Source organism: Capricornis sumatraensis, chromosome X (genome assembly GCF_032405125.1).
Source record: "Capricornis sumatraensis isolate serow.1 chromosome X, serow.2, whole genome shotgun sequence".
Taxonomy (NCBI): Eukaryota; Metazoa; Chordata; class Mammalia; order Artiodactyla; family Bovidae; genus Capricornis; species Capricornis sumatraensis.
In genome coordinates, this window is record NC_091092.1 from 105,372,368 (window position 1) to 105,399,929 (window position 27,562).

General features: G+C 38.1%; 1 protein-coding gene and 1 pseudogene across 2 annotated transcripts in view; one reads left to right on the forward strand and one right to left on the reverse strand.

The window, feature by feature from the left end:
* RPGR (retinitis pigmentosa GTPase regulator) overlaps nucleotides 1-27,070 on the forward strand; it is a 62,341-nt gene extending 35,271 nt beyond the window's left edge. Inside the window, exons 14-19 of one of the 2 annotated variants that reach the window (XM_068962202.1) lie at nucleotides 910-1,854; nucleotides 13,633-13,767; nucleotides 15,496-15,553; nucleotides 16,839-16,927; nucleotides 20,607-20,609; nucleotides 26,548-27,070. In XM_068962202.1, coding sequence (XP_068818303.1) covers nucleotides 910-1,854; nucleotides 13,633-13,767; nucleotides 15,496-15,553; nucleotides 16,839-16,927; nucleotides 20,607-20,609; nucleotides 26,548-26,754 — 1,437 coding nt within the window. In that variant the 3' untranslated portion in view covers nucleotides 26,755-27,070. Of the gene's footprint in view, nucleotides 1-909; nucleotides 3,254-3,313; nucleotides 3,631-13,632; nucleotides 13,768-15,495; nucleotides 15,554-16,838; nucleotides 16,928-20,606; nucleotides 20,610-26,547 lie in introns of those variants that run through there. The other variant, XM_068962201.1, reaches the window with a different exon arrangement.
* Nucleotides 22,879-23,415, reverse strand: LOC138071547 (large ribosomal subunit protein uL13m pseudogene; annotated as a pseudogene).
* Nucleotides 27,071-27,562: the final 492 nt, after the last annotated feature.

The following is a 27,562-nucleotide window of genomic DNA, read 5'->3' on the forward strand; positions in this document are numbered from 1 at the left end:
AGCAAAAAATGACCTCTTCCTGGGTCTAGCACTCTTTATAATTTATAAAACTTGATTTAGTGAGCTTTTACTATCTAGAAACTCAAATTCATCAGCCATTTCAGTCCATTAGCTTATAGAACTTAGATCAACAATTTGATTTGCCTTATTTTGTCCAGCAATAAATTAATTTCCTATTCTTAATGTATCATTAAAACCTCAATGGTTCATTATATAAGTTTTTATAGAAGTTTATAAAATTTTAATAAAATTTATATTTTACTTTAAGTATTTTTCTCATAGTTTTTTATGTATGCAAATTATTATAATTAAAGAATACAGTAAATAAAAGGAAGAGGGTCAAAAATTTGAAAACTCAAAAGATTTTGTTTAGAAAAGAAAAATATATTCATTATTATGTAGTGTATTGATAAAAACATTTCATTGTAATTTTCAGATTTTTTAAAATTCATGTTTTCAGTTAGTTTATTTCATTTTCAGAATTTTGTGGATTCAAAAGACCAATCAAAATTTGACAAAACAATAGGGAAAGTAGAAAAGTGTGCATTTTTTAACAGTATTTTTCAAAATTAGTCTGGAAACATATTTAAGAATTGATTCAGATTAAGAAAAGGGGCAGAGAATAAATATTGGTACTGTGAGTAATGGCAAAGTTAAGGCAGGTGGTAAATTTGAAAGTTAAACACAGATTGATGTTACTGAATCAAAATTAGATGCTCCACAGACAGACAATGGCATAAATTATCCCCCTCCCCCCCAAAAAAAAATCTGAGGAAAATGTCTGGTAAAATTGGGCATTTTAATTCTCCAAGTGAAATTTATGATAATGGAAAATCTTGGTATTTTGTAATAAATAAGTTTCTTTTATCAACTAATAGTAGTATGACGATTACTTCAAAAAATTTACAGAAACAAGAAATAATTGAGAAACCGAAGCAGCATACAACTTATACTGAAAGTGATGATAGTAATGAATATGAAAATGAAGAGATGTCCCCAAAAGTGACAGAAGGGAGAGTATATAAACAACTTTTGGCACAAGGAATGTACGCGATGCCAGCAACTATGTTTATGGAAGCATTTTCAGATGAGGACGTAGGTAATGACTCAGACCAGCAAAGTCCTCAGACCAGCACCAGTGCAGAGGGTTTGCAAAAAGGGACCTTTAGACGTGAAAATAAGCATGGTGTCTATCCACTTAATAGTGAGGAAATAGAAAAGGAAAGTGATGACGGGCAAAGTCAGAAGGATTCAAAAGCAAAAGAAATAGTCTCTGAGGTGGAAACTGATCTGGTGAATATGACAGATCTGAAGGATATAAGAAAAACTGAAGAGAATAGAAAAAATATTGATATGTTTTTTGATGACTTACCAAATAGAGACATGAATATGGAGGATGAAGAAGATAAAGATTTTGTTAAGGAAAGTAAAGGGAACAAGCAAGATACGATTTTTGACAGTGAACAAGCATCTATAGAGGAGGAAGACAGTTATTTGGAAGGTGAAAGTGAAAGTCAGCAAAATATAGCTGATGGTTTCCAGCGGCCTGAGTCAATAGAATTTAGCAATGATGAGAAAGAGGATGATGAAGTGGAAACTAATCAAAATTTGTGGTATAGCATAAAATTTGTTGAACAAAGACATGAAGAGGCTAAATACAGACTATCCACAATCATGGCAAAATATGAGTTTAAGTGTCATCGCTTATCAAGGATCCCAGAGGAACAGGAAGAAGATGATTCAGAAGGAAGTGGAATAGAGGAGCAAGAAATAGAGGCAAATGAGGAGGAGTGCGGAGAAAAAGAGAAAGAGGAAGCAGAGTTCCTGTTAGATGACTTTACAGACATAGCCGAGGTGAGTGAAGGCAAGGGAAAGCTAAGGGGAGAGGCAGAACATGTGCCTGAAGGTGGAGGTAAGGGAATCAGGAAGGAAGGTAATTCAGGAGTGGAACAGAGAAGTAGAACAGGAAGTGAGGAAGGAGAAGAGGGGGAAGACGTGGGAGAGGGAGTAATAGAGACCCTGGGTAAGGGAGAGAAAGACCTGGAGGAGGAGGAACAACGAAAGGAGAGGGAACAGGGCCACCAGGAGGAAAGAAGCACAGGGAGGAAAGAAGCAGGAGAGAGGGAGCACGGAGGCGGGGAGGGAGAGGAGGCAGGTGAGGAAGAAGGGGAAGAAGAGGAAGACAAGGAGAAAGAAGAAGGGAAAGAGAAAGAGGAGGAAGAGCAGGAGGGGGAGGGGGAGGAGTTAGAAGAGGGGAGATGGCAGGAAGGAGAGGAAGGAGAGGGGAAAGGAGATGAGGAGGGGCAGGAAGGAGGGGGAGAGGAGGAAGGAGATAGGGAGGGGCAGGAGGGAGAGGAGGAAGGGGAGGGAGAGGAGGAAGGGGAGGGAGAGGAGGAAGGGGAGGGAGAGGAGGAAGGGGAGGGAGAGGAGGAAGGGGAGGGAGAGGAGGCAGGGGAGGGAGAGGAGGAAGAGGATGGGGAGGGGCAGGAGGGAGAGGAAGAAGAGGAGGAGGAAGGAGATGGGGAGGGAGAGGAGGAAGGGGAGGGAGAGGAAGAAGGGGAGGGAGAGGAGGCAGGGGAGGGAGAGGAGGAAGGGGAGGGAGAGGAGGAAGGGGAGGGAGAGGAGGCAGGGGAGGGAGAGGAGGCAGGGGAGGGAGAGGAGGAAGAGGATGGGGAGGGGCAGGAGGGAGAGGAAGAAGAGGAGGAGGAAGGAGATGGGGAGGGAGAGGAGGAAGGGGATGGGGAGGAACAGAAAGCAGAAGGGGGAGAGGAGGAAGGAGATGGGGAGGGAGAGGAGGTAGGGGATGAGGAGAAGGAAGGAGAGTGGGGAGAGGAGGAAGGGGATGGGGAGGGAGAAGGGGGAATGGGGGAAGGGGATGGGGAGGAACAGAAAGGAGAGGAGGAAGAGGAATGGGATGGGGAGGGAGAGGAGGAAGAGGATGGGGAGGGAGATGAGGAAGGGGATGCGGAGGGAGAGGAGGAAGGGGATGGGGAGCAGGAAGGAGAGGAAGAAGAGGAAGGGGGAGGGGATGAGGGAGAGGAAGAAGAAGGAGAGGGGGAAGAAGAGTTAGAAGAGGGAGAAGGAGAGGAGGAGGGAGAGGTGGAAGGAGAAGAGGGGGAAGGAGAGGAAGAGGAGGGAGAAGAGAAGGAAGGAGAAGGTGAGAAAGAGGGGGAGGGGCCAGGAGGAGAGGGAGAGGGAGAAGAGGAGGGGGAAGAAAGAGTGGAGGAAGGAGAGGAGGAGAGAGAGAGGGAAGGTACGGAAAGGGAAGAGAAGGAGGGGGCAGTGGGGAAGAGGAAAGAGAATGGGAGAGAAGAGGAGAAGGAAGAAGATGGGAACAATGAGGAAGAGAAGGGAAAGTGCCAGGAGACAGGTAATGAAGAAAATGGAAGGCAGGGAAGAAAGGGTGGGGGAAGGGAATCCAAAGTGAGCAAAATCAGAGGATCTGGGAAATATGACAAAGATAGAACACATCCAAAAAAGTGTACTACTAACAGGGAGGGAAAGGGGAAAGGGCATGGAGTACAGAGGTTCAAAATACCAGTGCAGTCAAAACAACTTTTAGAAAATGGGCCACCAGGTTCCAAAAAATTTTGGAATAATGTATTACCACATTATTTGGAATTGAAGTAACAGATTTTAAATTTGACCTGATTATGTCCAGCCAAACAATTTTAACATCTTATACATAATAGGCACTCATTCTATTACATTGATTTTGTGTCATGGTCACTTTACATGTGGTACAGTATAAACTCGTAAAGATAACTTGAGGCACTGGTAAATTTTGGCTTCTCTTAAACTAATATTTCGGTGTCCCCCCCCCCAAATTATAAATATATAGCTAAAAATATCAAAAGGTCATAGCATATAGTTAATATTCTAATTCCTCACTAAGACAGTGTTAGGAAGGAGTATATTGTAAAAGTATTTTGTTTGTGTATTTAAGTAAGTCCCTTTAAAAATGGCACAGATTAAGGGTTATAAAAACGTCTAATCTCTTATAACTCTATGTTAGCATAGTTTTTTTCAGTCTATGACTACAGTTTGCCTACCATATAGAATAATTTTATAAGAATGGGTGTTATTTTAAAGCTAAATGAGGAATTCACATTTTTTTTAAGTAGTGCTTTTTACCTTTAATGTGTCCCTTTTGCAACAATCTACAAAGTGACAGCTAGGTTCAGAGTTTAGACTCTAATGTCTCTTTTAGTTACTGTTTGGTAAATGACAGAATATATAATGATATGAAAATGAACATATATTCTAGCAGTATGAAAATCTTTTAAGTGGTTACTGGCCAGGCAAAGCTACTCACTGGACTTCTGTTTCCCTGTCTGTAAAATAGAATGGATTAGATGGTATGATAATTAAAGCCCTTTGTAACTCTTAGATTCTTTCATTCTAACATGTTTGTTATTTGCTTAAGAAAATTTTTAAGGAAGAAAAAATCATGTTTTACAATTAATCCAGTTTTCTATAAAATGTTATTTACTCTTAAATTGTGATAGCTTTAATATCTTTTGTCTTCTGTAATTCTGTATTTCCATCTCCTATAATTTCTGAGCTTTCACTGTACTGTCAGACCTTCGTTCCCAGTACTGCCATTCCCAATGTCTATTACTTACCTTCAATGTATTCTTCATTCGCTATTCTGTAAATCTCTGTTTGCTGTTTGTCAGAATGTTTCAAGTAAAATAAAAACTAAATGTATACAGTCAGTAGTTGTTTGTGAAAAGAGAAACTTTTAGATATTGAATTTTAGAGAGGCTAGATTTCCACTAGAGTAATTCCATTGTATATAATGCAGCCAGTTTGTTTGTTTCTTCATGGCTTTCCTTTCCCAGCCCCTTCAATATCTTAGACATGATGGATTTCTTATACTTTCCTTTTATCAAGGAGGATTGTGATGGTAGACATCCTGTGAATTTTGTGTAGGTTGAATTCTTTACACATTTGATTTTCCACGAGGAGAAAGACTCAGATAGAAAGTGGAAAAATTCCTAAAGGTAGTTGTAAATCTTTTAGCTGCGAGACTCTCCGGTAGCTTCCACTAACTAACCAAATATGTGGGTTTGGCATTGCAGTGATCTACCACATTCATTAGTGTTAGAGTTGAATTAGTACCTAGATTAAAATGTATGTGTTGTGTTGATTATAGTGCCAAATGTGGTTGCTTTAGTAGTAGACTTAGGATTAAATAGGGTGGATGACAGAAGTGGAGCTCATAGAGGAAAAACCTCCAAGGAGACGAGAAACTCTTAAGCTCAAGTACAGTGGTAAAGGTCTGGGTGTTCATCTTCCACTCAAGAGATAATCAGCCTCAATACTGAAATGATGCTCTTAAAATATGTCCATCTCAGTATTTGAACCAGTTGAGATAACCATTTGTAAACAGCGTTTCTTACCCTTTTCTTTACCTTTCTCTAGCCAAAGACAATGGAGAAGGCAATGGCAACCCACTCCAGTGTTCTTGCCTGGAGAATCCCAGGGACGGCGGAGCCTGGTGGGCTGCCGTCTATGGGGTCGCACAGAGTCAGATACAACTGAAGTGACTTAGCAGCAGCAGCAGCAGCCAAAGACAAACAAAAAAATTGTGCTCTTTTAGAAGCAATCATTCATGCAGGCCTAGTGCTTTGGTTAAAAGAGCACTGGCCTAGTCATCTTCAGACCTGAATTAATACTTGGCTAAGTAGGTTGGAGTAACTAGTTCCCTCTTTATTGTCCGCATCTGCTGGTTGATCAGGCTTTTACTGTACTTTATCAGTGATCATTTCTGAGGCAAGTATGAGTTGTATATGTAGAATCCATTGAATTACAGTTTCAAATGAGCACTGTGGCAGAAAAATAAGGTAAGATACAAAGGAGGACCACAGAAACATCTGCCGCTGCAGACTGGCAGCACTCCAGGTGAGTGTAATTGAAATGTTCTCTATTATTTCACTATAGAAATAATTGATTTCTATACTGTATTTCTATCACTGTATACATGTAGATTAAAAATAAAATGCTACCACGGAGGAAGGTGCTGTAATTCCGTCGTTTCCTTCTTTCCATTGTGAAAGTTAAATGTGATATTATATGCCCAGTACCTGACACATAACTTATATTTGGTGCGTATTATTCGGTCAACAAATATTTATGTACCAAGCACCAAAAAGAGGACAGAAGCTACCCCAAATCAGGTGGATCTCAAGAAGTGAGGGCTACTCTCAGTTAACCTCCTGTGGCCCTCCAACCTATCAGGGACTTTAGGTAAGTATAGATTTCTTGAAGGAACACCAGGGAGAAAGAGTTCCTATAACTGCCTTAACTGTTGCTTAACAGTATTTCCCAATACCCCTGTGTTCTTGGGCAGATAGTTTTATCTGCCCAATGATAAAAATACGATTTGAAGATGAATCTCTGGCTTTCCTCCATTAAATCCCTTAATAAGAAGAATGTGGCTTTTATACTCTAAGCTATTTCTACAGATAGAACAGAAAATTTATCAGCATAATAAGAGTGCTTCAAGTTTGGAGCTTCAGCTGCCACCGAGAAAGACAAGGCAAGGGCTTCCCGGGAGTGATAGTGAAATGGTAAATGAGTCATGAAAAGTAAAGCCTACCCAGGCAAAGAGTGGGCTGGGCGATGGAAGCCAGGAGAGTGTTTCAGTGTGACTGCAGCCTAGAGTAGCCTTGGACTAGATAGAGAGGCATGAGACCTTCTGCGTTTGTAAAACATGTTAAACAGGAGTAAGGTTGATCACACTTGGGCTTTTGTGGCATCCTTCTGTCAACAGGATGGAGGGTGGAGTAGGAAGGGAGAGGACCAGTCAGGGATAGCAGTCAGAAGGCAGTTGCAGTTGAAGAGGCAGAGACTGAAGGGGAGCTGGACTAGGACAGTAGGGTGGAGAGTTGGAAACGTGTCATTACGAGAGATTTAGGGGTAGAATTGGAGGGCTTAGAATTGGGTAAAGATATGGAGCTTGGAGGGAGGGAAAAGGCCAAGCTTTTCCTGTTTCTGGCTTGGAGAATTGGGAGGAAAGACTGCCAGGCATGGGGGCTGAGAACTGAGGAGCAGGGACAAATTGAGGAGACTGCCTGGGGCTTTTTCATCCAGGAGATGTTCAGTAGACAAATACACATCTGGGTCTGGCACTCAGGGAAGATGCTGACTCTCACCAGCTTATGCATGTAGTTAAAACTGTGGATTTGAATGAGAGGCAGCATTCAGAATGTGAAAAGAAAAGAGAACTGCAGAGAGAATTCAGGGAAACATGAGTAGGTAAGGGCGGGTTGAGAAAGGGAAGTCTGAGAAGGAGCGAGGGTAAAAACACTTTCTAGGAGACAGGGATCCTCAAAGCCAAGGAAGAAGGAGCAGTGGAGGGCCACAGGGCTGGGGCAGAGCCCACGTTGCATCAGAGTGAACTCCAAGAAGTCTGCCTTACAGAGACATAGAATCAGAACTAGATTTTGAGAAATGAATATCAAAGAGCTCTGCTGGCATATTTCTCAATTTAGGAAGGGAGATGTGTATTCCAGAGAGTTTGGAGCTCTGGGGTGAAAAATTCTAAATTTTTATTTGCTATTATTATATATGATGATACATAAGAATAGGATATTACTGATGTGAGCTTATCAATAAAAAAGTGTGCAATGCTTTAAATATCAGTAAGGGTTTTTTAAAAAAACAAAAACAACTCTGAGGGCAGCCATTACAGTCTGCAAATTATTTGGGCAGAGTTGGTTCAGAGCATGGGCCTGAGTTCCTGTCCCAGCCCTTACTGATTAGCTGAGTGGACACCTGGAAACGTTTTTTTTTTTAACCTTTCTGAGTTTACTTCCTTCTTTTAGTAAAGGAAAGAGGGTCTTTTAATAGTTAAGTTAGTTAACATATGGAACATGTTAGAGATACTCAGCAAATGCTAATCTGTATCACTCTAATTATCCTCTCTGATCACATCAGGTTAGGTACAATGCTATCGTCACAAATCTCCAAGTCACTGGCCGATGTGCATGAATATAGTTTCATGTGCCTGTAAACCTTACTTTTATTTAAACACAGCATAGCAACCCCTCAAAAATTAGCTTATGGAGGTAGGTCCATGGGAATGAAATAGATTACAATAATGATAACCCTTAACTATGGGGTGGAGTGAAAATCCTGTTACACACCATACATGAGTCAAATGCCGCCCCTCAGCATTTGAACCATGATGAAAGGCTGATGGCATTCACATGGTTAGCCTCAGCCTAAAATTTAGATATTAGTGCTGCCAGGGGACCAGAGTTCCCTCTGTATCCTAATTTTTTTTATCAAATAGTTAAAAAATAAGACACATAAATTACAATCATGGATCATGTGTTTGTTTAAGATAAAGAGGAAGATAAATCTAAGGAAAAACAGGGGGAAATAATAGAGTAAAGCTGAGAACAAGAATAAGATTACATTCCTTTTTTCAGGCCTCTTTTCAGAGTCTTACTGTAATGTATTTGCTGCTGAAAATATAGGATTAGCAATGAAGTAACAGATTGGCACATAGAAAGAAGGGGAAGTTTAGAGATAATGGTGTCATTAGAAGCAAAGAATTGGGTAGTCACAACTGGCAGCCTGTGGGTGCACTCCAGCCTATCGATAGACTTGTTTGGTATACATAGTGATTTTATAAACATTTGAATCAGATGCCAACGTTGAAATTTCAGATTTTACATTGAAAACACTTGTTTTGTGGGCTTCCGCTTGGAAAACCTGAGTGGCATCACAGACCTATAGCCCAGTGGAGGGACAGGCCTTCTTCCCTCTCTTGCTCTGGCTGCCAGGCACCTGGCAGAGAATAAAGGGATATTTTACCAGAGTAGAACAGAGAACTGTACACTTTAAATGAGCTACTTTCTATTGATAAGATCTGGGACATGGCAAAAAGTGTCCAAGCTTCTTGTTTTGTGACAATCCTCCATGCACACTTGGGATTCTATCTTACTTTTTGTAGAATGGACTTCACAAAATCACTTCTGTTTACATACAAATACTTATTTGCTCATGTTATTTTCTCTGTCAACAGTCTTTTTCATCTTGATACAGACCCTCCTAGATAGGTGTTGATAAATGTCATTTTTCCATTTTACAGACAGACAATAAGTAGGTAGGTGCCTTGCTCAGGCCAAGAGAGGTGGAGCAAGGCTTAGAAAACAGTGTTTAGATCTTTGTGTTTAGTGCTCTTCCCACTCTCCACTCCAGTCTCAGTTATTTCTAGTGTAGTTAAAACGTGCACTTATATGTCAGCTTTTCTTGTCCTAAAAGAAAATACCTTGAAACTGATATTTAAAAATATGTACTTTCCCACCTGATGACTTAGGTATAAAGTTCTATGCTGTATTTTATTTTGTTATTTGGAAAATATTTTCTATCCTCTGTGACACTGAGGCAAGTCATGAATCCAGAATTGTAGAGCAAAATTTTACATATTATAGTCTTTTTTTTTTAACTTAAAAAAACTCTTGAAATTAATACATAGGCAAGTATATATCTCATGCATATATAGTTCAATGTATTTTCTACAAACTGTACACACCTATATAGTCAACATCCAGATCAAGGAAAAGCACAGTGTCAGCTCCCTAGAAGCACCTCTTCAATCCCCTCTCATCTGCCACCCACTCCAGGGTGACCACTTGGCCAACTTCTGATTGCAATCTCTAGTTTTTAAAGCATACAATATATTCATTTCTTAAGGAAACTGAAACCTTTTGAGAAACATTTAGTTTCTTAGTATTTCCCCTAAGAAATGTAAAAACTATCGCCCTGGTCTAGACCAAAGACTGCGGAGAAGGCAATGGCACCCCACTCCAGTACTCTTGCCTGGAAAAATCCCATGGATGGAGGAGCCTGGTAGGCTGCAGTCCATGGGGTCGCTAAGAGTCGGACACGACTGAGCAACTTCACTTTCACTTTTCACTTTCATGCATTGGAGAAGGAGATGGCGACCCACTCCAGTGTTCTTGCCTGGAGAATCCCAGGGACGGGGGAGCCTGGTGGGCTGCCATCCATGGGGTCGCACAGAGTCAGACACGACTAAAGCGACTTAGCAGCAGCAGCAGCAGCAGACCAAAAACTGCAGGTCCCCTCACTGTGTCTGACCAATGAAACAAGGGTTCTTTTGTGGGAGCCAGGCCCAGTCACTTCTTCACTGGGGTCCTAGCACAAAGATGATTTCCCATAATCACTCCAGAATACCTCTTTACATCTAATGTGGTTCTGGTGACAAGAATGTATTTAAACTTTATCCTTTCTTTTTATAAAATGACAGTATTCTGCCAATCTCTCCTAAATTGTTTCAGTTTGAAGGTAAGTGCTGTATGTTATTTAAAGTAGTTGTCCAGATATGTATAGATTAATTTTAAACGTGCTTAAGTAAGTGCAAAGTGCTACAATTGATGATATGATTTCAATCGCAAATGCATTTTCTAAGCGCTTTCTCAAACTTAGAAAATGATATAGTTCCAACAGTTCTTCATTGTTACAGATTTACATAAAGTTAATGAGTAAAATTGTATTGGGTTGGCCCAAAAGTTCTTTTGGTTTTTAAGGTATAAATAAAAGACACATTTTTCATTTTCACCACGAACTTTACTGAACAATGTGTTCACCGATTTGTTCCACTACCTTCTGCCATTTTCCAGGCAACTTAATAATTCCATCTTCCCCAAATTTTGTATCTTTTTGAGCAAAAAAATGTTCTAGGTGCCTTAGGGAATTGAAAATTTTCCATTCAGAGAATTTTGTAAAGACCAGAAGGGCATCTGAAGGTGCAATGTCTGGTGAATACAGTGGATGAATCAGAACTTCCCAGCCAAGCTGAACAGTTTTTGTGTGGTCATCAAAGAAATATGTGGTCTTGCATTATCCTGATAGAAGATGATGCATTCTCTGTTGACTGATTCCAGACAGTTTTCAGTTGGTCTAATTGAGAGCAGTACTTGTTAGAATTAATCATTCAGTTTTCCAGAAGGAGCTCATAATAGAGGACTCCCTTCCAATCCCACCACATACACAACATCACTTTCTTTGAATGAAAATCAGCCTTTGGTGTGGTTGGTGGTCTCTTCCATTCCACATTATCGTACAGTATCCACTTTTAATTGCTTACAATTTGTTTTAAAAACAGAATGTTTTTGTTTTTCATTGAGAATTGGATGCAGAAATAGTCAAGAAGGGTTTTTTTTTCCCACTTAGTGCAACCCAAACATCAAAGCAATGAACATAACCAAATGGGTGCAAGTGATTTTCAACATTTGATTTGATGATTTTGAGTATGTCAGCTATCTCTCACATGGTATAACACTGATTCTTTTCAATCTTTCGATTTGATCACTATCAACTTCAACTGGTCTGCCTGACTGGGGAGCATCATCCAGCAAGAAATCTCCAGCATGAAACTTCAGAAGCCACTTTTGACACATTCAATCAATCACTTCTCCATACACTTCTCCATACCTTCTCCATACACTGCACAAATCTTTTTCTTTTTTACATTTCTGTTGTATTTTTACCTTTCTTGAAATAATACAGCATAATATGTTGCTTTTTTCTTCCATCTTCAATATCAAAATGGCTACACAAAAATTTGCCAATTTTGATGTTTTTTAATGTATGCTGATATGACAGCCATCACAATACAATCTAACAAAATTGTTTTGAATGAAGTTAAAGACAACTAAGTGCTACTAGAGCCATCTTATGGGGAAATAAAGAACCTTTTGGCCAACCCAATAGTTTATTATAAAAAAAAGCAAGATGTCTTGCTTCTAAAATCAGGTAAAACTCCATGCTTCTTTTCATAATAGCATGATATCCTATGGTTACATTAATACCTTAGTAGACTAGCACAGTTACAATTGACCCAGCTCCTAGATTATCCAAACTGTCCAAGAAATGAGGACTTTGATGGGACACAGCTCACTGCCCCTCCCTCTGGGAGATAAGTGGGCAGAGTCTGAAGTTCTCTGTCTCAAGAGCTCTGTTCCTTTCTAGTTGGCCTTCAGATAATGTACATTTATAAATACATCTACTTATCAGACCTAAGTCTTAACTCTTGTAATCTTGTTTCCCATTCTCTTCCAAGGTGAAGTGATCTCTGATTATTTCATTTACTGTCACGTGCATTTGGCTAGCCATAATATGTAAGTCACTTAGAGGGGAAAGCATGCAGAAGAAGAAGAAAGCTTTAGGAGTCCTTGGTAAAGAGTAGCTCCCTTGTCATGAATCCTACCCAACCTAAACAAGTAGCACATCCTTCAGTGTAACTCTCTACCCTGTTGCCTTCTCCTGTATTCCCCTCCTGTGTGCACTACCTCATGACCTTGCTTAACCGAAACTAAGGCCTCCCACAGTAACTTCTGAAACTCTTTCTTACAATCTCAAGGCTTCACTTCTGGATTGCTTGTCCTCAGTTGGGAGTGCTATCAGGCCATACCCTTAGTGCTACTGGCCTGAGGATGTCACTTATATGTGTAACTGAGGTGTGAAATACATTCTTTCCCTAGCTTGAACTCTCACAATTTATATTTTTTTTCCAGGAAAAAATAAAGGTGAGTTAATTAGTAGAGACATTCTTTTCTAACCACCCAATAAAGATTCTGTTGGGTATCAGGCTTCTCCTTAGCCAAATAGCCACTAGGAAGGTGACCATGAGCAGCTAGTTACAGTGTTGAAGGGATATAAAGGACCTATATGGTCTCAGGCAAATATGGCTAAGGTGAACTTTGTGAAAACATTCTTCAAAGGAGTGAATGGCACAGATTACTTACTGTGTCACCTGTTTTAGGGGCCATTGTGCCTTTAGCGAAGTGCATAAATGAAAAGCGTAGGTAAAAATGTCCAATAAAGAGTCCTGTCTCTTAATGACAATAAATAAGCAGTTTTGTATCCAAACCATGAAATGGCAAAAAATATATAATCAATATAGACTAAAGGGTAAAACTAATATTTTCTTCCTTTAATGAGCATTACATGATTTATTATCAGTCTACCAAGTCCATAGATAGGCTATTTTATAATTTAGATTAACTGGACAGGAGCCAGCTGGACAAAGTTCTGCCTCTGTTTGGTTTTCCATCTGCTTCAAATAACCAAGAGAAAACCACTTAAACTGCCTATGTCCCTTTATCTTTTTCCCAGAATGTAAGTAATTATAGTTACTTCTCTCTTGGGTACTGGTGAATTGTACTTCTGAAGTGATTTTAAATTCCTATGTTTTGGGAAATGAACATAGTATATACATATGATTATGTTATAATGCTACAGTAGCTAGAAAGCTTTTGAACTTCTCTAATATTTAAAAGCATTCTTTTGAGACAGCCCAGAAAGCATTTTGTTTTTCCATTTTAACCTTACCGTAGGTGCAGAAAAGAACTTTGGTAACCTTAGTCATTGAAAATATTGAAATAGAGTAACTAACATGTATAAAATCCTTGGTAATACAGTAACTTGATATGGGACATGGATTATTCAGTATTTTACTTCTTTGACTTTCATATTTGAATTCATAGTCTGTGTGTTCTTTGAAATGGTATAAATTATTATGACAGCAATATCACATTTCTTATTTTTTTAAAAAAAATTTCAACTCTTCCTTGATTATCAATTTTGTCACAGGATCATGAACTTTTCAAAAATGAAGACCTGGTTGAGGAAACTGACAGATATACAGAAGGCAAGAAGAAAGATACAGAAGACAATAAAAGTGTTCCTAAAGACGATCACAGTGACACTGACAACTCTGTTAAAAAGGTATTGGCAGCCATTAAAAATGTATGATGATATGTGCTTAAATCCTGAGATCCTGCTCAAGAAAAAGCTTATAGGTCTCCTGGTCTCTGCAGAGGGCAGATTCCAACTTCCATGGAGAACAGAAATACTTCTGTGAATGACTTTGTTCATATACTGTAGGACAAAACTTAGGCAGATGTATGAATCAGGCACCCTTTTTTTCTCTCTGGCATTCTTTCTACACTTCTTGGTAGCATTCCGTTGTTCAGATGAGTGAAAGTAAAGTAATATGGGCCAGTATGGTACACTCTTGAGAAATTAACCAAGAGATTCAGCACCAGGTCCTTGAAATGGTAAAATTACAACATGAGCAGCCCAATACTAGTGGCAGAAATGGGATGTGTATGTGCACACATACATGTGTATTTTTACATGGCCATGGACAAATGAAAGTTGTTCACAGCAGTGTTTGAGGTTGTGATTGGTTCTGCACAGATGTGGTCTGGGAGAAAGTATTATAGGAGGAATGGGAGGAGGCCTCCATGAGGAAAAGAAAGTAATCCTGAAAGTGGAGCTAGAGATGCCGAAACAATCTCTTCCAGTTGGCAGATTTCCCTGAGTGACCCTGCTAGGAGACAGGTGGTAGGTTTGAAATCATTCATTTTCTAGCACTACTCTGGATTCATTTCAGAGGTACGGAATTCAGAAACCCAAACCAAATGATACTGTATTGATTCATTTTCATTTCATTTTTTAGATCAGTTGCAAAGAGCTCTGAGTTAATCATGCCATCTCATTAATGAAACACTACCATCACTTGTCTGTGTGAGGCTCTTCTCTCTTTATTTAAATTGATTCCCTTTGAACCCCACATTCCCCTTTTCCTTAACACAGACAACCATTAAAACATGCTTTCCTTTTATTTGAATGTGTACTTGTAAAACATATATTGTTTTGTATGTATGTATTTTTAACTTACGAAATGGTATTGTGCTCTAGAGGTCATTCTCTCCTTTACTTCCTTCTTTTTCCAAGACTCCTTTCACTGAGGGAAAAATATATTCTAGCAGTTATTGTTTTCTTTCAGAATAAGGGTAAAATTCTGTTTTGTAAGGAATATTTATGAGTTCCAGTTATGGTGGTCCCTGAAATTATTTAGCTTGCTGCTGCTGCTACTAAGTCGCTTCAGTCGTGTCTGACTCTGTACGACCCCATAGATGGCAGCCCACCAGGATCCCCCATCCCTGGGATTCTCCAGGCAAGAACACTGGAGTGGGTTGCCATTTCCTTCTCCAATGCATGAAAGTGAAAAGCGAAAGTGAAGTCGCTCAGTCGTGTCTGACTCTTCGTGACCCCATGGACTGCAGCCCACCAGGCTCCTCTGTCCGTGGGATTTTCCAGGCAAGAGTACTGGAGTGGGGTGCCATCGCCTTCTCCGATTATTTAGCATAGAATTCATTAAATTCCAATTTGACATTATAAAATGTTGAGCTAATTCATATACCAATCAATGTTCCTGAATCTTCTTTGAGTAGAATTCTTGAATATACAGTTCTTGTTAATCATACAGTTTTATGCTAGTGAAGGATATTAGCAATTATCTAAAGTAAGAGTCCAGCAAAGAGAAGTAATGTCACACGTTTATGTTATTAGCTAGAGACAGACTCTAGAACTCTCCTTAAAACCAAGACTAGGTTTTCTAGCCCAGCACAAATGTTTTTTATTACATTGTTTCTTTATTGTTTATAGGATGAAAAAATCAACCGAGAGAAACGAGCCATTCATGAATACAATGAAAATCCAAAAGGTGTGAGCATGTTTGACTTCGAAAGCTTACTTTTAAAAAGGCTAGATACATAGCATACTACGTTCATATGTACCTACAGATATATATATATATATATACTGTGCTGTGTAACTAAGCACATAGCTTACACACATATATTCTATTGTACACTTTTTATTGTCACATGACCCTCATAAGCTGGCACAGTATTATGTGTTCTCATTGATCACCACCATAGCTTCTTTACATGGAAATATTCCCATCACTCATGGCTGCTCATGTGTCAGTGTTAAGTGATTTAGAACAGCCTTTTTACTTCCTTTTTTTTTTCAATCAGTACTATGAGGTTGGGCATTTGTCCCAGATCCTCATTTATATGTCTGGTGAGCACTGCCAGACCCTGTCACCAATGTCCATGCTGGCCTAGAGCCACAGCAGGCCATCCAGTTATTTCCCCCAGAGCCTAGACCTGAGTCTTTGATGGTACCACAGGCATTTCAGAGGAATCCTTTCCCAAGCCTCACTGCTGGTGTCAGAGAACAGGTGCCGCAGAACAGAAGACTGTGACTGCCCTTGAGACCTGCAGTGTCTACACCCAAAGCATTGGTGTTTTTGCTCTGTGAGCCCTGTGTTATTTTCCACACCATAACATCACAGTGTGCTTTTGCTGCAATGTCATTACAAATAACTCTCCATAGTAGATCTCATCTGAATTTAAGCAAAAGAAAGAATAGTTCCCCTAATACTTTTTCCTTCTAACTTCTGCAGAAAGATAGTAAGTTTTAGAATATTTTAAGTAAAATGTTAAAATATTTGTCATTGCTAAGTATTCTACACCCTATAACCTAAAATGTTAAAAAGAAATTAAATTTAAGATTTAGGCTGTTGATCATATAAAATTAGAAGGATGCACATGCTTCATGAGTATACTTGCAAGATCATTATTCAGCTATGTAACATATGGGTTAATTTGAAACACCAAAAAATATAACATGTCCATTTGGGTACAGATAATTTCATTGCAACTAAGTTTATTATTTTAAAAGGTACTTTATATTTTACTTTATACCTTCCCTAACATTTACAGTTATCTTTGCTATATTTGGGTACTGATCATCTAAACATTTACAGCATTGGTTAGGTCATTCTGATAATTTTGCCTTAACTTTTCAAGAAATATGCAGTTGTCCACTACTCTTTAGTATTACCCCATAATTCATGGTTGATAGTGTTTCACAGAAAGCAGCAGGACTTTTCTTTTTTTCATTAGTTAGAAAAAAATATTTCATAATATATCCTATCGTAGGAAATATGTATGATCGTGCAAAGAGTAGCTCTTCAGAAATCCTGGAAGATAGCGAATCAACACCAACTAAAGACATAAAAAAATCGAAGGTAAGTGAAATGAATTTTTCATTTAGTGTTAAGGCCAAAGTATTGAATTGCTTCTTCTACTTTTATATAATGATCCGCATAATTTAACTCCCTTAATATGAGTTTTGGTGGCCCAAGAACCCTGGTGGCTCAGAGGTTAAAGCATCTGCCTCTAATACAGGAGACCTGAGTTTGATCCCTGGGTCGGGAAGATCCCCTGGAGAAGGAAATGGCAACCCACTCCAGTATTCTTGCCTGGAGAATCCCATGGACGGAGGAGCCTGGTGGGCTACAGTCCATGGGGTCGCAAAGAGTCAGACATGACTGAGCGACTTAACTAACTAACTAACTAAGAACATGTGATAAATTCCAGGTGATGTTTCACGTTTTTAACGTGCCTATTTACTTACTGGACATTATGACTCAAGATTATGATTCAAGTTGCTCTCCCAAAATGTAATAGCATGTTCCTTTCAATCATCCCATGCATACTGATTTATTATACAGGAAAAGATACGTTAAAGAACTCTATTGCTTAATTATAAGAGTATACTATCCTGAGAGTCTAGAATAGAGTAAGGCTAAGTAAGACAATAAATAGGATGGATTTAAAAAATTGATGATTGTGCTTAGAAGACAACATGCTACTTCAGTGTCTCCTGACTGATACTTGTTTTGGAGTTTTTACAAGTCTGATAGATAACGTTTCTTCTTCTTGGAAGTAAACTAGTCTTTCCACTTGAAGAAGAACTTTATTTAATCATGAGACCACATTTCCAGGTAAAAGTGTTAGAAGGAAACATGGAAAACAAGAAAAATGGAAAGCTTTGTTAAATTCTTATTCAACCTTAGGTCTCGGCTTACATGTCATTTCCACAGAGGCCTTTTGTGACCAACAGCACTTATATAAATTATGTCTCATTATTATTCTCTTACATAGTACCCTTTTTCTTATACTTCTTAGTTTTTGTCACAGTTTGCAATTACATAGTCATTTGTTTACTTTATGTCTCTGTCTCCCCACTGGCCTTCAGTTCCATGGGGACAGAAACTATTTTCTGTTTTGCTTTCTAGTGGCACACATCACAGTTCCTGGTATATGACAAATGCTCAGTAAACATTTTTGGTTGACAATGAATTGTAAAATGTAAGGGGGTAAGAAAGAGGAAAGAATGAAGGTAAAGCCAGGAGCCATCCTTAGGGTAGTAAACAGTCGTCTTTTGCCATCTTTGTGGGTAATATGCCACTCTGAAATTTCTTTCAGAATTACTTCAGAAATGTCAACAGTTATTTTAGCCCAAATATCCATATTGTTATCTTTCACTAAAAATTTCTTCATGACCATTTTTATCTTTCTAAAAGTATCTTATAAGTCTGGATTACTGTACCAAAAGATGTCTTTGACCTGGCTCAAAGGACACTTCAGAATTATTATCCTTTTTAGAATCATAATGAGCATCGCTAGATCATTTCATCAGGATTTAGGAACTCTCTAGATTTTCTGTCTAGTAGAACAGAACATTTAACAGATACTCCGACACTACACTTTGTAGCTTTCCTGTGAAAACTTTTTTCAAATATAAAGAGCTCAGGGAGAGAGTCTGGCAAAGAAAATCAAATATGAGAGAAAAGGATGAAAAGTAACGGAGTCAGGAGACATGAGAATCCAAGGAGAGGAAACGTGAATCAAAGCAGCAGAAAAAAAAATAACTGAAACACACCTCCGACCAAATGAAAATGCTTATTCTAGAACACGTGGTCGAGTTTAGGGAACGTTTCAGGCTCTCCAGTCTTCAGCATTGTCGGTAGATGGTAGCATTTGAATATATGGGCCAGGGGAGGCCTGAACCAGGAAATGAATGCCGTGTGGCAGGCACCTGTAACAGCAGGCCAAGTAGGGAGCCCCGCCGGCCCACGTGACAAAGGGGAGGCAGGGCCAGGACACAGTCCAGGCTGAAGAGTTTAGTCTCAAGCTTTGATTCTGCTTAGTTTCTCATTTATACCTAATGTAAAAATATAATTCAGTAAGTACATATGTCCTTGGCTAAAGAAACAAAAAGTAATGAAAATTATATTTTTAAAAGTCAAGCAGTAATAAATATACTTCCAACTTAAAGAATAGGCTGTTATTCTATATATTTTAAAAAGGTAATAGATGATTTGGATGAGATTTTTTCCAATCCTTCCCACATGATATATTTTAATTTACAATGTCTCTAATCTATTTATACCATCTAAGCCAAACAAATCAAGCTGTTTTTAAAACTTGGGAAGTAAATGATGCATTAACTCATATCAAAATAATTATGTGTTTGAAATTTTACATCCCTTCCCTTAATTAGACAGCCACTCCAAAGATAATCTAAAAACAAACAAAAAAAAGAAATAATTACACTCTTGGTGTCTGCAAGACAGAATTCACCATTGAATTTTGTTTTGATGATTTTAAATGTTTCTGATAGCCAGGTTAGGACCCATGATTTTAATTGGTGGCAGAGATTTTTGATGATTGTTATATCTGGAAATTTCCAGATACTGCTTTTCCAAATTGTAGCAAATTTGGATCCACAGTTAGCCACTAAGAAAAATGTGTTATTGGCTTAATTTCCACCTAAGTAAGCTAATGAAAAAAGTAGGAAGCTTCTTAGCCATTAATAATAATTTCTTCCCATTATGAAATTAGTTTATTTATGTGTTTATTTAGCATACATTTACTGGAAGCCTCTTATGTGCCAGTCACAAGGCTGAAAGCTGCAGATATACAGAGGTTAAAAAACCACTGCTGCCCCTCAGAAACTAGCTAGAACATGGCAGATTCCTGGATAATTCCTCATACCAGTGCAGAGTCAATTGATTTCTTATTCATTGTCATGACCATAAATACAAGAAGCTGACATGAGAATTTCTCCACCAAAAATTATGTATGTGGGGTCTTACCTTTCCTGATGGCTTCCTTTTCTCTGATACTATGCTTTATTCACCATGGCAGCACAACTCAGCACGTTTGCCCCAAGTACACAGCTTTACTGTGTTGTGAAGAAAAGCTTAGATCAATTACGCTAGTTTCCTGCTGCTATCAGTTTTCTCAGGCTTAATACATGAGAGGATCTCTTTCATACCCAACCAATAATTACTCCCCTGCTTTTTAAAAATAGCTTTATTTAGATATAATTGACCTAAAATGAACTATGCATTTTTGAAGTATGTAGTATGATTAATTTTAACATAATGTACACCCGTGAAAGCATAATCACAATCAAGAGTATGAACAGTGCCATTATGAGCAGACGGTTCTTTGTGCCTCTTTATAATCTCTGTCTACACCCCACATCCCCCTGCCATACTCAGCAAATCACTGATAACTGTTTTGAGATTCATCCATGCATGTATCAATAGTTCATTCCTTTATATTGCTGAGTGGTCCATTTTGAGTTAATTTCTTATTGTGGTAAAGGTATGGACTGAAGTTCTATTTTTTTAAAATTTTTGTATATGGACAATTATTCTAGCATCATCTGTTGAAAAAAAGAATCCTATCCCTTCTCTACTGAATTGCCTTCATACCTTTTTCAGAAAGCAATTGAATTTTTACGTATGAACTGATTTCTGGACTCTGTATTCTGTTCCTTTGATCTGTTTATCTTGTGCCAGTACCACAGTGTCTGGATGACTATAGCTTTAATGTAAGTCTTGAAATCAGAAAGTTAGTCCTCCAATTTTGTGCCTTTTCAGACATATTTTGGCTATTCTAGACTTTTTTTAAACATGTGAATTTTTACAATCAGTTTGTCAATGACTGAAAAAAAATGCGTGCTGAGATTTTGATTTGAAATTGTTTTTGAATCTGTAGATAAATTTGGGGAGAATTAATATTTCAACAATATTAAGTCTCCTAATTCATGAACATGACATTTCTCTTATTGATGTCTTTTCAAATTTCCTTTTGCAATATTTTGTTGAATTTTTCTTAACATGGAAGTTGAGGTCACTGATTGAGACCTTTCTTCTTTTTTCTTTTAGGCTTTTTGTGCTGTAAATTTCCCCTGAACTACTTGATATGTTGTGTTTTCATTTTTATCCAGTTCAGAATACTTTCTGAGTTCCCTTTTGATTTCTTCTTTGACTCATGGGTTATTTAATTTCTATGTATTTAGGAATTTTTCTGGGCTTCCCAGGTGGTGCTAGTGGTAAAGAACCTGCCTGCTAATGCAGGAGGTGTAAGAGACTCAGGTTCAATCCCTGGGTGGAGAAGATTCCCTGGAGGAGGAAATGGCAACCAACTCCAGTGTTCTTGACTGGAGAATCCCATGGACAGAGGAGCCTGGTGGGCTGTAGTCCATGGGGTCACAAAGAGGTGGACACGACTGAAGTATCTTAGCAAGGCAAGGGATTTTTCTAGTCATCTTTTTGTCATTAATTTCTAATTACATTGTGACTGGAAAAATACTTAGTATGAATTGATTCCTTCTGAATTTATTGAGACATGTTTTATCACCCACAATCAGGTTTATCTTGGTAAATGTTCATTTGAGAAGAAGGTTGAGAAGAATACTGTTGTTGGGAGGAGTGTTCTATTAATGGCAGTTAGGTCAAGTTGGTCGATAGTGTTGTTCAAGTTTCTTTCCTTCTTGATTTTCTGTCTACTTGTTCTATTATTGAAAGAAAAGTATTAAAATCCCTTACGATAGTTGTGGGTTTGCTACTTTTCCTTGTGCTTCTATTAATTTTTGCTTGGTATATCTTAAAGCTGTTATTTGGTTGTATTCTATATAATGTTTAGAATTGTTCCATCCTCTGAATTGACTCCTTCATCATCATTAAATGACTTTCTTTATCCCTAATAATATTCTTTGCTCTAAAATCTACTTGATCTGATATTATATAGCCACTTTATAGCTTTCTTTGAATTAGAGTTATCTTTTAACATACTTTACTTTTAAACCATTTGTGATTTAACATTTGAAGTACGTTTGATTTAGGCAACATGTAGATGGGTCTTGCTTTTTTATTTAATCTGAAAATCTCTGCCTTTTAATTGGAGCATTTAGACCCCAGTGTCACTAGTGGTAAAGAACCCATCTGCCAATGCAGGAGACATAAGTGGTAAAGAACCCACTTGCCAGTGCAGTAGACGTAAGAGATGCTGGTTTGATCTCTGGGTTGAGAAGATCCCCTGGAAGAGGGCATGACAACCCACTCCAGTATTCTTGCCTGGAGAATCCCACTGGACAGAGGAGCCTGGAGGGCTACAGTCCATAGGGTAGCAATGAGTCAGACATGACTGAAGCAACTTAGCACGCACGCACATAGATGGCTCCTGCTTTTTTATCTTATCTAAAAATCTCTGCCTTTTAATTGGAGTATTTAGACCATTTATATTTAATCTTTATTTAATATTTAATCTGATTGTTGATGCCATTAGGTTTAAGTCTATTTTCTTGCCATTGGTAGTATTTTTCTTTGTCCCTAAAAAAATGCTACTTTATTTTATCAGATATATCTTTTTTCGTTCTTATAAGCTGGATTCTGACTTTAAAAATGTTGACATATACAGTACCTAAAATCTAATGCTAATGAATGTTCCTTTTCCCCAAATATTACCAGGATCTTAGAAGAGTTTTCTATCACCCCTTTCTTCCCATTTTACATATTATTGTATCAAGTATTTTAATTTTTTAACCTCATCAATCTAATAACGTTATTGTTATACTGCTTTCTTTTTCTTTTTTTTAAGGAAGGGGCAGTTTTATTCTTATCATTTCCAACAGTCAAATAGCACTATACAATAAAACAATTCCATAAAATAACATTTTACTGCAATTTCCTAATGAAGGAATATCCCTTCCCGAGCTTTCCCCACAAGCTTTCAGCCCCCAGACCAGGCTTTCTGTCAGAAGGCAGCTATTGCTTCATCCTGCTCTGAGGAAGGAGTTTCAAGCACCACATCATTATTTTCTGAAATTTTCTTCCTCCTACAGCCAATAATCCTCAGGTGGAGACCAAAGTCTTGGAAAAGCCTCTGTTTCTTCTTGTGTGTACTCATCTAGACGTCTGGGCACTTTTCGTGGTTGGGGAAGCTCTTCTGTTAAATTCTTAAGAATATCTTCTGGTATATCTTCATCTGGGAAAAGATGCAACCTCTGCATCAGAGTTCTTCTGTGAAGGTTTTTTGGCAGCATGCCATAAATAGCTAGTTTTACAATTGCTACTGGATCCTTCCGGTGAAGCTGAGCAGCTGTTACTTGTTTAAATCCACCTGGGTAGCCAGTATGTGAGGAGTACACTTTTTGCTCCCACTTGTTTCCAGAAAAGGCAGTGTGCCTTGTGTTCATGATAACAACATGATCCCCACAGTCACTCAGTTGATGGTACACAGGCTTATGCAGTCCTTGAAGTCTAACTGATGCCAGGGCAGCAAGCTTGCCAGGGGGCTGCATCTTCCCATCTAGGAGATACCAAACTCGGGCAAAAGTGGCCCATTGCTGCGGCACCCTGGACAGACTTGCCATGCTCCCGAGGGGCGGCTCCACGCTTCCAATACTGCTTTCTTTATTCACCACTCCTTTTCACATCTCATATGTCCTTTCTGTAATGTTGTTTTTATTCTTCCTGAAGAAATCTTTTGGAAGGTACTGTCATAAATTTCTTTCTGTAGTTAACTTTTTCAGTTTCTTTCACTTGAAAATTAATGGTAGTATGGCTGGTTGACAGTTATTTTCTTTTAGTATCTGCTCCCATTGTTGCTATTAAGACGTTTGCTTGAGTATATTGGCTGATAATTTCACATGTACTCTGTCATTTTTCTCTGGCTGGTTTTTACGTTGTCTTTGATGTGCTTCATTTCACTATACGATGCCTAGATGTGAGGTTTTTTTTTTTTTTTACTTTAACTTTCTTCTAATTCATTATGACTCTTGAATCTGAAAATTCATGTCATTCATCATTTTAAGAAAATTCTCATCCATTATATTTTTGAATATTTCCTCTCTTCTCTTTGCAAGTCAAATATAAAAAAACTTTTCATTCTGTTATCTGTGTCTTTTAAATATTATTTTAATATTTTCTATATCTAAGTGATATTTGGGGAATTTCAGGGCTTGTCTTTGTCATAGTTATCTTTTCATCTAAGGACTAATCTCCTATGTAACCTCCCTATTGAGTTTTAATTTCAGTTATCTTTCACATTTTGAAGAGAAATATTCTATTTCAACTCTTTTTCAAATCTATCTGATATTGCAAAAACTAATAACTTGTTTTATGTTTGTGTTTTTTATTATAGTCCTCTAAGCAATGTAAGCATACTTATTTTATATTCTGTATGTAGTTATTCCAATGTAAGACATCCTCCAGAGTCTAAATATGTTTGTTGCTTTGGCTCACTTGCTAATGGTGTCTTGTTTCCTTCTTTGAAATTTATTGTGAGTTCATGTTTAACCAAGACTTTCTGTAGAAATGCTTTAAAGCTTGGATTGGGGTAAGTCGATCCATAGAGAATTTGTATAAAATTCTGTTAACTCCCCTTGGTGTCATGGTTCCAGGACCATTTTCAGTTAATGTCTGAGTTAAGGGTTTCCCATGATTACTGTACATGTGAACCCCAAACTCACATTAGGAAAACACTGTTAAGCTGAGAGAGATGTTATTTTGTTATCTTCCAATATTTGTAGATAGACTTACATTAAAGGCCTAGTCCTTAGAGGGCCCCCACTTTACACAGGAGTCTCAGTTCTAGTTCTCCACAGTTTGTGAGATCAAATAATTAAAATCCAAGAGTTATGAGATCAATAAATACCATTTCAATATTCAACTTATCTCTGAGGCTTCCTGTTCCCTCGTCATTTTTTGGCCCATGGGAATTTCCCTTCATTTTTATGTGAGCTTGCCTACACATTATAAAATTATATTTTGTATACTTCTTCAGCATTTCTTAGTTATTTTGTAGTGGCAGAATTTTTCAAGATGTGTATTCCTACACAATAACAGGAACAGAGGTTTTTGCATTTTAGTTAGTAGACTCTTTTTCTAGACTCTTGACTTTTTGGGTTAGAACTTTTCATTCTCGTTCCTCCATTGTTTAAGACTAAAGGTAAGCTGTTATTTGTTGTTGTTGATCAGTCACTCAGTCGTGTCTGACTCTGGGACCCCCTAGACTGCAGCACACCAGGCTTCCCTGTCCTTCACCATCTCCCAGAGTTTGTTCAAACTCATGTCCATTGAGTCAGTGATGCCATCCAACCATCTCATCCTCTTTTTCCGCCTTCTCCGGCCCTCAGTCTTTCCCAGCATCAGGGTCTTTACCAGTGAGTCAGCTCTTTGCATCAGGTGGTGAAAGTATTGGAGCTTCAGCTTCAAGCATCAGTCCTAAAATGAATATTTAGGGTTGATTTCCTTTAGGATTGACTGGTTTGATGTCTTTGCTATCCAGGGAATCTTAGGAGTCTTCCCCAACACCACAGTTTAAAAGCATCAATTGTTTGGCACTCAGCCTTCTTTATGGTCTGGAAACAGTGATAGACTTTATTTTCTTGGGCTCCAAAATCACTGTGGATGATGACTGTAGCTATGAAATTAAAAGATGCTTGCTCCTTGGAAGAAAAGCTATGACAAACCTAGACAGCGTATTAAAAAGCAGAGATATCACTTTGCCAACAAAGGTCTATATAGACAAAGCTATGATTTTTCCAATAGTCATGTACAGATGTGAGATTTGGACCATAAAGAAGGCTGAGCTATTATTTTTAGCACCATTTTAATTTCTGAAAGAGCCAGATCTTCAGGTGCTTTTTTGGTTTTGGCATCATGTCAAAACCATTATTTGGATTGCCATTCTTTAGGAATCCTGTTTTCTCTCTGGCTAAATCCTCAAAGACCTTGGTACTTTTCAGTTATCACATCATTTGGCACTTTTCAGTTATCATCTTCCTTGATGTGTGTTGCGTGTGCCTTGATGGCCACTCTCTTCTTGGTATTCTCCTCCTCTGATTTCTGAGATCTTTCTTTATCCTGATTTTGTTCCTAGAAAACTCAGTTCCCAATGCTGGCTCCTCTTCCTCTGCTTCCCTTTACACTAGGCATTTCCTCTGTTTCTTTTCTTCTGTCTTTTCTGCCCACCTGGAGTCCCTGGGTTATGAGGTACTTTCATCTCTTCAGCTATTATCTGCATTCTGCCTGTCTGTAGCCCAGGCCCTGCCTGGGCAGCAGGTCCATGTGTTGAACTGCCTACTCAGACCCCTCGGGCTCCCACTCATTTGGCAGCACTAACATTTTGCCAGAAATTCTGATCTATAGGAGCGGGGAGGTATATCCCCCTGTAGAATATCTCAGTTTTCATCTTTTCTCCTCTTACAACAAAACAAAGTAAAATTAGTTCTTTGAAGAAAAATGACATATAATAAATAGCAAATATCAATACTACTGATAGTGTTGAAGCGTGAACACTGAAAGGTCTTGTTTTAGGGAAGAATCACGATAGCAATTGGTAAAAGAAAAAAGGCTGGCAGATGCTGAGAATGTACCATTGTGGTGCCTCATAAAAATGTGATGAAATAACGTTAAGACTTATTGAAAATTATACCCTCTAAATACTACTAAGTAACTGTTTCATTTACTGAAGTGAATTCTCTGCATGTGTTTTTTCCTAGATTTTCCTCTTTAAAAGAATGTCATTGATGAGTCAGAAAATTGTGCAGATTAATAATGAGCCACTTCCAGAGATAAAACCAATAGGAGACCAAATAGCTTTTAAAAGAAATAAGAAAGATGCCAACCAGAACCACATGGGGCAAAATCATCAGGAAACCTCACCCCCCAATATGGAGAGAAGGTCAAAATCTTGTACAATACTCTGAATATATGTTTGTGTGTTCATGGTCACCAAGCACATTGTATTTTATACTTGAAAAACTTTTTGAGTTCTGAAAGAAAGTTTCTGATAACAAACTTTTAAAGATATAACTTAATAATATGTTTTATCTGGTTTGAATAGTATGACCAGTTTTAATGTTTATTTAAATACTGACAGTTTTGACAAGCAATTTCAGAATATGTTTATCTCAAGCTCTCCTTCAAGTGTTGTGGCCTTAACTGTTCAGTGTTGCAATATAAAATATATTTTTATATGTGAAAGTTAAATTATAATATTTCATAGTTTTGCTGAACAACTTTATTATAATTTCATAAGACAATATTTGCAACCTCATGACACTGTAACAGTTTTGAATGTATTTGCAATTTTTAAAAACTGAGTCAAAATTGTTTTGAATGAACATATTTTAATAAACTACATCTGGTCAGTTCCACTGTTTAAATGGATGAATATGAATAAAATTTGGGGGTACTTGGAGGTATCAGTATACAAAACAGGGGCAAAAATATTAATTTTAAAATATTGAAAGACATAAAATGCATTTACCTTTGAGTAAAGAAAATAGGAGGGCAACTGTGTAAACAGGACATCTTTGTGGAGAAACTGTTGAGGTTTGACATGAAAACACAGCAGATTATGTGGTGTGATCTGCACTGTTTGACCATGCCACAGATCACCAACCTAGGAGAACCAGACACAGCCTGACTGGCTCATTCCAGCTGTCTCTAGCACTGGCAGTGGTAACCAGGGTTGGCTCTGCCACAAGGAATAGGAAGGGTAAAGCTATAACT